This window comes from Pundamilia nyererei, unplaced genomic scaffold (genome assembly GCF_000239375.1).
Source record: "Pundamilia nyererei isolate P.nyererei 1_Seehausen unplaced genomic scaffold, PunNye1.0 scaffold00027, whole genome shotgun sequence".
Lineage (NCBI taxonomy): Eukaryota > Metazoa > Chordata > Actinopteri > Cichliformes > Cichlidae > Pundamilia > Pundamilia nyererei.
In genome coordinates this window covers 3,316,224-3,328,427 of record NW_005187428.1, presented here as the reverse complement: position 1 = coordinate 3,328,427, position 12,204 = coordinate 3,316,224, and the positions used below count along the sequence as shown (strand labels likewise).

The 12,204-nt window shown below is 40.5% G+C and overlaps 1 protein-coding gene across 1 annotated transcript in view; it reads left to right on the top strand.

Moving 5' to 3' along the window:
- Positions 1 to 12,204, top strand: part of nell2a (neural EGFL like 2a) — an 84,056-nt gene that overhangs the window by 5,842 nt on the left and 66,010 nt on the right. The window contains exons 3-7 of the mRNA XM_005728254.1: positions 5,962 to 6,112; positions 7,332 to 7,505; positions 8,473 to 8,569; positions 10,664 to 10,736; positions 11,759 to 11,841. Coding sequence (XP_005728311.1) covers positions 5,962 to 6,112; positions 7,332 to 7,505; positions 8,473 to 8,569; positions 10,664 to 10,736; positions 11,759 to 11,841 — 578 coding nt within the window. The remainder of the gene's footprint in view (positions 1 to 5,961; positions 6,113 to 7,331; positions 7,506 to 8,472; positions 8,570 to 10,663; positions 10,737 to 11,758; positions 11,842 to 12,204) is intronic.

Genomic DNA, 12,204 nt, shown 5'->3' with positions numbered 1-12,204 from the left:
AAGTTGTCCAATCTTTCCTGATGACTGACATTATCCACAACTCCCTGTGGTCAGTCATTTTTGCTTGCTGCCTTCTGAGGCAAACCTGATCCTCTGTTCCACACAGGAGCTCCAGTGACCATGGAGGGGGAGATATTTCTATCCCCCCAGGGTTGTTATACAGTTGGGTGGCTGGAAGGCTGTCATTAGCTGTGTGTATGTGTGAATGTCAGACAGGCGGTCACCGAGGAGGCGATCTGAGAATTGGGAAAATATTGCTGGCCAAGGCACTCCTGGAGGTGCCCTTGGCTCAGTTTAGTATTTGTTCCAGGAGAGTGGAGACACAGCAGGGGGGGAGATGCAGATTGCCGAATGCAGATTGCCTGAGTGTGGCGGAATATCTAGGAGCTGTAACGACCTTTAGGGGGCTGGTCTTTGTATATGTGTCTAGTGTATGTAGAGGTACCTTACTGCAGACCTCTGCATCCATTTCTCTCTCTGTACTGACGCAGTGTTTGTTTAGAGTTGCGCAGGCTAGGCAAAATGTTGGCATTACAGTGTCTGCCTATGTGTTGCTGTCCACACCTGTTCGTCTACGTGCATGCGTTCACAGGCGATTGTGCGTGTGCATTGATAGTAATGAAGGGTTTTGAGTTTGCTTCTGGTGGAGAGTTTATCATTATTCTAATCCTCCAAGAGAGATATTCTCTTGCCTGTCCCTCCCACGCACATCCCTCTACACTCAGGCCAGCAGATAAAATGTCTTGTGTAAAAACATTGTGTAATATGACAAGTTTACATGGTTTATGGCAGCGTTGGGTCTTCCCTCCTCTGATTGCATCAATGCGTTATTTGGACCCCTCTTGGCTTTATACATTCTCTGCAGCTCATGGCTCAGTCCCTCTTAACTGATAGGAACATCGCTTATTTGGAAACTGTTGTTGAAGAGTTGTTGCAAAAGATGTAGGAGGTGTTATTTTGTTCTGGCAATCCACTAGAGACCGGAGAACGAAACTCTTCATTATTCGCATAAAAACGAGGCTGTAATCTTCATACTTAATATCAGCGATGCTGCTTTTAGTAGCAATTTCACTCCGAGAAATTTATAAATCGCTAACCAATGCCTTTTGCGTGGTGGGAAGACAGAAACTCGGCGTCTGTTCACTAGAAAAACTCCCATTCTGTGAGCGCAGGTCGACATGAAAGCAGTGTGTGAGAAAAGGATTGTGGCAAAGCTGGGCGTATCTGGCCTCTCACGCTGTGCTGTGGGGGCACCTGTTCGAAATGCTAAATGTGTTAGCTGATGATTGGTGCGGTTCTGCCAATATTTTTCTATGAGAATAGAGTGCGTGGGTGTGGGTGGGGGTGGATGGGTGAATGGGAGTGCTCGGCTTGTGTACCATGGGTCAGACAAAATAAGACCGTTAGACAGTTAAAGATTAGACGTGACGCTGAGGGATGGAAATCGTGGCCTGAGTATAACTAATAAAGCAGAATGTACCCAGGAGATAAGATTAGGCTGTAGCCCTAAGCTGCGCTTCCGAGGGATGCTATTGAGCCTGAGGCTTTTGGAGATCTTTAGTCAGCTGATAAAACTCTGTGTGTCTCAAAAGCAGCTTCTTCACTATCAGCTGCTCCTTATAGCCTGTAAACATCGACAACAGATGACGTGAGATGTGTTATTGCACCGAAAATACGCTGATTAGAATTTTATGCACCGTGTCATCATTTTCAAGCTATTTTGTGTCGGTAGCTCACATCAGAGTGGTCATTAGGAGCAGGTGGCTGTCCCATCCAGGCACTTGCCAATATATAATTGACCAAAGGCCCCCCTCAGCAGGGCCTTATTGATTTGGCACACGGGAAAGTTGTCCTACTCATCGCAGCACAAACTCATCTACTCGTTTTTCACGTATATGTTTAAAGGAATGCAGAGATGCTCCTAATACATATGCTAACTTAATCTTTGCCGGATTGAATTCATTCAGTGTAGACAGATCCTTTTGCTCCATGCCAATGTAGCCTCTACTCGACAAGCCCTTAAAGACCCATATAAAGATCCCCCTTCTCTTAAAGTAATAAGATGGGTGATGAGAGTTGTCCACATATAGCCAATGGCTCATAGCTGCCAAGTTGTAGAGCAGACAAGTAGTAGAGGTTCCTTGATCCTTACCATCCCCCCTGCCTCATCAACCCTGGGCCCCGCCCTGACAAATGCTCCTGCTGTGCTTATTTTGCTCATGATTGAGATGTCATTTTTACTTTCTGTTCAACTCATGGCATGGCAGTAGATTGACCGGTGCATAATATCAAAGACTATAAATGTCACAATCTGGTAGTAGGAACTCAAGTGCAGAGCAGTTAGACGTCTCCAAAAACAGTTTATTTACAGCACTAGTGCACGATATATACAGTGAAGGGAAATCCAAACTCCAGGGAATCACGGGGAAGCTCTCTCACACTCGCTCACGTCTTCTTGCCCAAACTTACACACGTTCACACGGCAGGGAGGTCACAGGTCCGGGGAGGAAAGTCTCTGTAGCAGAAGAGAGGGAAGTCACTCACAACGCACAGGTTCACAGGAGCTGGGAGAATCACTAACGTCTGTAGTACAATCATCCAGCGACGAGAGGATCTGTGTTCCAGCCTCAAATAGTGATGACAGCTGATTGTTGTCAGGTGTGTGGGCCAAGGGCGGGAGCCCACAGTGAGCTCCGCCCAGGCAGAGAGGGAGAGAGAGAGAGAGAAAACCAAACAACACATGTAGCCGGGCAGGAGACCATGACAATAAATATATGACTTTTCTTAATAAAAGCAATTAAATCTGACTACAGATTAAATTACCATTTAATAATTTGATGAAAACAAACTCATTCTGAGATTATTGTCAGCAGTGCCATTTGGAATTGGTTACTAAGTAGGATCTGTTGATAGCAGCAGATTATTGCTCAGCAGAAACCCTGTTGCAGTCATTGGGCCATCTGTCCCACCCCGGCCAATGTCACTGGGATGATACTCCACTGGTGATGCAAAATGCATGAATCCCTGCCCTCTGCATTTCCTTTGGTGTGAGACAAATCTAGTGTACGCTTTTGTTTAAAGAGAAATGACTCAAAATATGCACCTAATGGGCTTAAAAGCCTGCATCAGAAGAAAAAAAAAGCTAATGCTTGCACTATAAGTGTACACTGCAAGTACCGCAACTGAATCGAAACAGGCCTTTTTTTTAAAGCATGCTGTCATTGTGTCTTATGTAAGTGATGAGTATGCGTATTCAGTCTTCATCACAGCGTTTCTTGAAGTTTCACATTGCATTGTGTTAATTGGCTACTCCCACCAGCTGGAAGTAATGCTAATACACTGAGGAAAAGCCACCATGCTAGCTTCCTGGAGCGCTTAAGTGTGCCAGGGCATCGTGCATGCATCCCGTAGCTGGAAGTGAGCTCTTTGATGTGATTGCTTCTGAGAAACGTCATCTTTTATTGATGCTTCCATTAAAGTAACATAGACGTCTGTGTAGACTTGGTGGGGAGGGAAAGGGGGCACGCTGGTGGAACAGGAGTTTACCAGCTAACTACACACAGAAAATACCCTCCCATCCACACCAGCACCCGTATTACTTATTTTTCCTCTAGTCTGCAGCTTAATACGGCTATTCCAATACTACACCTAGGAGTAAGTAACTTGACCTGATTTTTAAGTTAGCCTGCACCAGTGAGAGAAATCATTATCCCCTTTGGCAAATGATGACAGATGATGAATAATGTTGATCTTTTTTAGCAAGAGCACTTGTTATTTTCTAAGATATATTAGCAGCAGTTAAGTTATAGTAAACATTAGGGTTGAGCAGTTTTCTCCATAGTCTAATTATCTTATGCCAATAACCAATACCATAGCTGCCATGCAGCCATTAAGATTGAGGAATCTGCTGTACATTGTGCATAGTATGTGGTCCAGACATACAGCTGCACTGTAACTGCTGGCCAGAGAGGCAAAGACAGAGAAGAGGTTATGCCCCATTTCCAGCATAAAGAGAAAGAACCAGCTGGAGAGAGACGTTCACACACAGCCATAAATGATTTACACTTAAGTTTGCTTTAGGATTATAGTTCTTTTTATCATAGCTCTGCTAACTTGATCAGTATGTTTGATGCATAAAGGTGGCTCACCTATCTCTTCCTGCTCTGGCTGTGCTCACCTCACACACAGCAGGGTCTTTTACCAGAAACTCACACAACACCTGGTGACATAAATAAGGTTAAAGACACGAGATAAACTAGCATCTCTGCAAACACACGGCTACATTAAGCTCCAATTTTAGAAATAGAAATGTTCCTCTTCTGTTTTCGCTTATTTTGAGATGAGAGTGGTTCACAACGGTAATTTGAAAGAGAGCAAATGTGGGAACGTGAACTTGTGTGTTCACACAGGAAAACAAGTCAAAAGGGGAAAAAAAAGAGCACCTTGATTGGCAAGCTGTTGTCACGCACTCTGACTGTTGTTTATCATCATCCACTGATACAGCCTTAGTGTTGTAGGTGGGTGTAAAGGCCAGAACAACAAGGGCCAAATCATTATGGTAGATGACTAGGTTAGAGCAACTCCAAAATGACAGGGCTTGTGGCGCGCCTTTGACTAGAAGCGGTGAATAGCTGTCGAAGACAGTTTAAAAAATGGATGTAGCTACCGTGACATTACCCACTGTTTTCTGAAGTCCCATTTTGAAGACTTGATGAGATGAGTGTTTCTGACAAAACACAGGATGTGCGGGATCAACTTTGATGTAATTCACAGCTCTTTGAAGATGCTGGAGCTAAAAAATGTTTGTATCAGATACCACCGAGCATTCTCAGGTCTCTTTGTGTTTATGTGGGTCAATTATCCTACAATACAAAGGACAAACAGCATATTAGACAGAGGTGGTCATCACTGTCCAGCTGGTACAGTATTTGGCAGCAAAGGGTTGTTGCAGGTGGACAACTTCAGAAGTTTTGCTTGAGGTGAGATTTACAGCAGCTGGCCTTTATTAGGAAGTCATGAGTTTACAATAAACTATATATATGAAAAATTCTTGGACCAAAAACAGTACTCAAGCTGTTTTCCAAATGAATACATTAAATGTCAAAGGTTTTATTTGGGAAGTATTTGACTTGCAGCTTAATAAAGCTTTTAAGCTTGGCACTTTTTTGTTGTTCTTTAGCATTTTGCTCTTACTTTAAGAAATAAACTGTAATTTGTGCCAGTAAGTATGCTCTGAATGTTTAGTGCTGATTTTTATTTCATGAATTTAAATTTATCAGGCTTGTCTTATGTCACTACATGAAATATTTATAAAATCCCAGCAGAATGTTGTCTAGTTTTCCACAATACAGCAGATTCACTAGAGCACATTTTACTCATAACTTTCACATCGACTAATTTGTTATTCTTACTAAATTGTTAATATTATATATCAATAGTGGCAATAGAGTTAACAACAAAAGGAAAAGTTGTGTCGATTCACTGCTTCAACCAGAACTTCTGTTTTTCATACATCGTTAAAGGAGCTGAAAAAGAATAGATAACTCATTTAATTTTTATTTATATAGAACCAAAGCACAACAGCAACTCCCTTTTTAATGAAAAGATTCCTCATGTTTCTTCCATCTGTGGTGACTGGTTTGGGAGAGAAGGGAAGAGGGAGACATAACAGGAAACAAAGTATGGAAGAAAGCCAGTAATTAATAATAATTAATGATTAAATGCAAAGTACGTAAGTAAGTAAGCACAAAGAGTGAAACGCAGTGAGTGAAAAAGAAAAACTTATGGGAAACCCCATAAAGACTCAGGGTCTCTTGATCCAGCTCTAGCTAAAGACACATTGTTAGTTCTGGAGTTTATTTTCCCAGCGGGGATGCTTTGGTCAGATGAATAGACAGTCTTTCTGAGGACGTACTTATTGATGGTATTAATAATTTCTTCTAATCCCTGTCTTTAATCCAGGGTCCTCCAGGGAAGTAAAAGCTCCCGTGGAGGTCTCAGAGCAAATGGTCCAGAAGCTAAGAGGCAAGAATGAGTTTACTGTGTTGGTGACCCTCAAACAGGATCACCTGAACTCTGGGGTGATCCTCTCCATCCATCATTCTGAACACAGGTAAGATCACTTCTCGTTTCACCACGTGTGTAAAACGGCTTTTGTCGTACACAGGTAAAGTGGAGCATTAGCTAATTTTGGATTTATTTGCAGATACATGAATGGAATACACTAAATAAAATACATTTTAAGAAAGTTCAGTGATGCATGTGTATCACTGGGAAACTAAAGTATAGCTCATTTAGTATAGTGAAGCCTGTCAGAATAAATCTCCCTGCTCAATGATTGCAGTTTCGCTCTAAATTTAGTAACTCTCTGTTCTGTCATATGAGCAGACTGGATATTTGTATTTGATAAGCATTTAGATGTTTTACACACTAGTCAAATAAACAAAGAAAATCACCCTGTATGCCAGAGTATTATTCACAGTCCATCAACGATGCAAGCGTCGAGTCTGTAATTGTGAATCGAAAACTGATGAGACACTATCTGCAGTTAGCATGCTAATGTTTTCCATTACTTTGTGGTAGCTGAGCCGTTGGATGATCAGAACAGCAATCTAAATTCCACATAATGCGTTGATTGAACAGTCTGTACATTAAAGTTGGTCCTGAGAAGAGAGCTCACAGGGATGTTAATGACTTTCTCCCACTGATGATTAGCCTTCCCAGCCATTCATATGCAACAAAGCAGCACTGCATGGTTTCATTTAAAACATGGCAGAAATAATTCAGCATCCAAAGTGTTAGCTAGTGCGTTTATGGAGTCAAGATGAATGTGCATGCATGGCTAGGGGAGAGTAAATCTATTAGATGTGGTTTGCAGATAAATCAATTCCATTGCTACACTGTCTATTTTTCTTTTGAATAATGTTTCTTGAAAATGACTCTTGTTCAAATAAGTCTGTCTTTAAAACGCTGAGGTGATGAGTGTGTATCGGCAGCTCTTTCCATTAGTGTCACTGTGCTGGGTGAATCTCGGTGGTGTGGAGAAGAGGATTCTCCTGGAATACTAATGCTCTAACGTAAAGAGTTGAATCGCTGCATGCGGGCCATTGCTGTGTGCTGCTGATGTTGCATTAGACAGCAATACAGCACCCCTATGTTTAGCCTTTAATGTGATCAAATTCTTAATAGAGGAGTTTAGACAGTTTTGCATTTCTTTGTGTGACAAATACATTTTTTTAAGCAACACGACTTTGCAACACTGTAAGACGCAGGAAGGTGTCACAGAACTTACCATGGTTTTTACTTAAGTTGCTGGAACTATTGTGTTGCAGGTTCCTGGAGCTCGAGAGCAGCGGCCAACGGAGTGAAGTACGCCTTCATTATCGCACCAAAGGGCAGCAGGATCACACGGAGGTGTTCCCTTACAGCCTGGCTGACGACCAGTGGCACAAGGTCTCTGTCGCCGTCAGCGCATCTCACGTCATACTACATGTGGACTGTAACAGGTAAGATCCTGGATTGAGAGTCTTCGCTTTTAAAAGGAAAAATACAGATTTAAATGTCGCTTGTGTATCAGCTTCAAACTTTGCATGTACTAATCTCATGCAACATACCGCGCAAGGACCTTCATTATCTGAATGACCTGATCTGCCATAATATAATTAATTCACATAAAATCTGTTTTCTGAGTTTCTGCAATGAGTTGCATTTGTAAGCCTCCGACTCACACGGCAATAGATACTGCTATGTTAAATCATGTAAAAATTATTGCAATGACTCCAGGCTTAGAGAGATACCGATTTTAAATTTGGGGAAAAAAGAGATTTCTCATACTGAATTAGCATGTGGTGCTTTAATTTAAATAGGACTTTAAATTACTTTAAACTAAGTGATCAAATCTATTCTGGATCATCTTTCAGGGTTTTTTTGTCTGTGTCTTTGCATGGAAAAATACAATGTGTAATATCTCTCCAAAAGCAGAAACTCACTGAAAGACAATAGTGAAACCAAAACCTGTTAGGTAACAATCCGGCGCTTTAAACTACGGTTTGTGTTGTTAGGCCATGACATGCTGCGTTGTGTATGGACCGTGTTCACTTGCTGACTCTGGCATGCACGTATCGACATCGGCCATATGTCTCATGGGTCCGGCGCAGGTTGAACTCACCTTGAGGAAACCGGCGTTTTTACATGCCTCTGCTGCTCACTATGACATGGGAGTCACTGTTTGCGTGTGATGATCCTTCTTGGCACGATAAGAGAACAGACGGCAACGCCATGTGCATCCAAGAAAGCATGTGGCTATCTATACCCTGCATAGGGAAAGAGTTAACAGAAGGATTTAAAAGGGCAGGACCTGCAGTGTGGGTGGGGGGTGGGGGGGCATCTTTTCATCACATGAGCCAAACAGGTAGCATAACTGACTTTTTTGTGATTTTAGCTGTTGACCAATTTATGATCATGTTTTTTCAGGATCTATGAGCGGGTGGTGGAACCTCCCTACATGGACATACCCGAGGATACTTCCTTTTGGCTCGGACAAAGAAACGCTGCTCATGGCTTCTTCAAGGTTAATGCTGCAATAAAAACCTCTTTTCCAGAATATATGCATGCTGATGCCTCTCCTGATCTGTCATTACTAAGCCATAAATGATTCAGAATAGCACAAACAAGTAATTCATTTCAGCTGCGGCACCATCTTTTCACCCCGTACTCAGTCTTGGTTTATACTGTATCCTTTCCCTCTTTGTTTGGCTTGTTTGTTTTTATTTATTATAGCTGTTGGATTTAATTGCATGCATTTCTCAAGGCTTACCATTTTAATTTGAGGGCTGCTCTGCCTACCCTAGGAATTGACATTTTTTTGTCACTGTTTGTTCCCTGTGCCTTAGTCTGCAGCTAAGCCCAGTGCAATTATCTCAGCAACCCCCACCATGCTTATTTGGGAGAAATCATTAAATAGCCTCTGGACTATGCTCATTAAGCTTAGTCTATAGTATTGTTTTTCAGACAGAGAGACTTATATCGCCTCTTTCAGACTAGACCGCACTCCCAAATTTCCCACCTGGGGAGACTTGCTGGGGCAAAATGTCAGCTTACTAGCAATTTTAACTACTTTAATCAATCTGCTGGTGACTAGGTCTGTGTTTGATGGTGCGGTGATGGCTGTGTGTATGTGTACCTGTTAATGCTTTATACACTATGTCCTGGCATTTGAATTTCCTCTGTGTTAATTGGTTGATGAAAGAAGCTCTGGAGGTCACCCACTAATCTTGTCACACAGCAGCATCTTTCCTCGCCACTCTGTGAATCCTTGATTAGTTGCTGGGAAGACATCTCCTTTTTTTCTTTTTCTTTCGTCTTTTTTAAACACTACTTCATTAGGACACATGCACGCCCACACACATAGAGAAATGGTCAATATCTGTGTGTGTTAGCTAAAAATGAAAAAAATCATCATTAAGACTTTAGACAGAGCACATGCACTGTTGCTTCTTTACTCAAGAAGTTTGTTTGTTTGTTTTTTTACATTCAGACACTATAGATAACTAAATGTCTTATCTAGTAACTGAAGTTATTCAGTAGTTCACTTTTTTCTTGGCCTGGTAGGGTATCTAATTTTTGCAGATCAAAAACTGGATTAATTTTTTCTATGTGTTAATATTAAGTATTTTCTCACTGCCCGTTAAAAAAAATCCCTCTTTACTTTCTAAAATATTGTTGGGCACAGTTATTAAATAATAGCTCCCTTCTTTCACACAAACACAACAATATTTAACCACTAAAAATTTCCTATTCAGGGATGCAAGCAAATAACTGTAATTTGGCATCTTAGTTTAAACAAAACAATAATGTGCAAGTAATATGCAATACACATTATAACACAGTTTCTGTTTATAGTTTGTAGCAGTTGTATTTTGCAGAATTTATACTGTGCCGGTAAGTAAATAGTGTTATTTCAAATTTGAACGACACAGCTCCTATCTTCTGCCATTTCTGCACGTTACCGTGAAAAATCAGCAAATAATTTCCCCAGGATGTTAAATTTATGGTTGGCAAATTGAAGTGGCGAGACAATTTAAAAAAACAATTTCTCCTAAGTTGCACTGTTCCACTTCTGTAAAGGTAATAAATGCACCCATGGAGTGAAATGGACCTGGTTACTATGGCAACAGAGTGTCTGAACACAGGTATGTGTTTGGGATTCGGACGTAGGACAATTTGGACTTGTGAAATGATTGAATCTCTATCTCCTGTTTATGCTTATCAGAGGAGATTGGGGAAAAAAAATCCACGTTCCAGCTAAATTGGCCACATAATTAACCTCCTGTAGGTTTGCAGATATGAGATGATTGATCACAGCGACAGTCTGGGACACATATTATCCAACAATCACCCAACAACCTGTCTGTCATACTTCACAGTGAAAAACACAATTCTACCTGTTTATTTTTGTGAGGATACATATGCTTGGGTCCCACATTATCTCAAACATTAATTAGTTAGACAACTTAGAGAAATATTACCACCCTACCCACACTCCCAACTCTCAAAGTCCTCATGTATTTACTACACCTGCTTGATGTTTCTTCTATATTTTTCTTCTTTTTAGCATGAGGTGTTACTCCCTATGATCAAAAGGTTGTTATGTCTGTGTATGTAGGGAGTGATGCAGGACGTGGAGATCCTGGTGATGCCACAGGGTTACATCTCACAGTGTCCAGACCTTAACAGAAGTGAGTGCAGTAATCCCATTACTGTTGATTCTGAATAACCCTCCAACTTAGTTTACACCGATTTTAACTTATTTACCTGCAACCCCACTTTTAGATTACAGTATAGATAAAATGTACATTTTGTATTTATTTGATATTATTATTTATTATTAGTAGTATTTTTAAATCCTGAGTAGCGCTAAGGCGTTTAACAGTTGTGGGGTGTTTTGCAGTTAGTCAATCAGCAAAAAGTGGGTTTTCTTGTGTGATCGTTATCCTCATTGTTGCTACGATTTTGATGATGGTTCAGTTTTATTCAGTTTTGAGAGGACAAAGAAACCAGCTGTTTATATCAGTGCAAAAAGCTGTGAAATTTTATCTGAGAAAATATGCTAGATGAAATAAACTGTATCAGGCATTTTTCAGAAATCGGTTTCACATTACTTTTAAGTGGCAATCTGTGAGACTGTTTGATTTAGAAATGTTCTGATGCAATGTTTTTTCCCCCATTCAATCACTGGTTGTACAGTGAAATGTTTTATTGTGCGCTATGATGATGTGTTTTCACTAGGAACCTTTTTTATATTCCAGGTGGCTGTTTTACCTATCTCATTGTTAGAGTTTCTGCAGACAAAAACTATTTTTGCAGAGAGTGAAAACCACACACCCACACCTCATGCTTTAAAATGATTTTTCACATGGATTATATGTTCCTGTCCCTCAAAAAGTTTGCTTAATGCGTTTTCCAGTAAATTACACCCTTTTACAGAGAGGACATTTTTTTGTAATATAAAATAACAAGTGAAATTTCCTCCTTCAAAGAAAAACACATTAGCAAGTATTATTAATGTTATTATTATTTATTAACTATTACTGTTAAACTACTGAACTGTTTCTACTATTAAACGTGTTTAAAAACTGTTATATGGTTAGACAGGTTTTTATCTGCTATAGTTATGATGCAGTTAACATCGATTTTTAGAAATGATGACCACGTTATTGCACGTACCTAAGTTACTTTTGTATTGTTCCTTGTATGTCAGCATGTCCAACCTGCAATGATTTCCATGGACTAGTGCAGAAAATCATGGAGCTACAGGATATACTTGCAAAAACATCCAGCAAGGTAATGTAATGTGTATGTTATTTGTGCTGATTTGACATTTAATCCAAAACAGAGAGAGGAACAGTAATTGCTCCTTTGAATTAAATGAGTAAAATATATCCCCTTGTCAGTACGGTTCTGTTATTAACATTCACTGCAACAGGCATTCAGAGCCGTATTAACATTTGGCTCTGCCTATTAATGAACTCTTTTCTCTTCTGACGGAGAGACTGAGAGTGTATGAGGTGTTAATAGTATGAGTTTTGTGATGCTACTGGTTTGCTTTTGAAGCTCCTTTTTTCATGTGAATATAGACATAGAATGAGGCTGACTCATGTCTTCTTTTCTACTTGGTTTTTGTCTTTCGGGTGTGTTGGGGGGGGG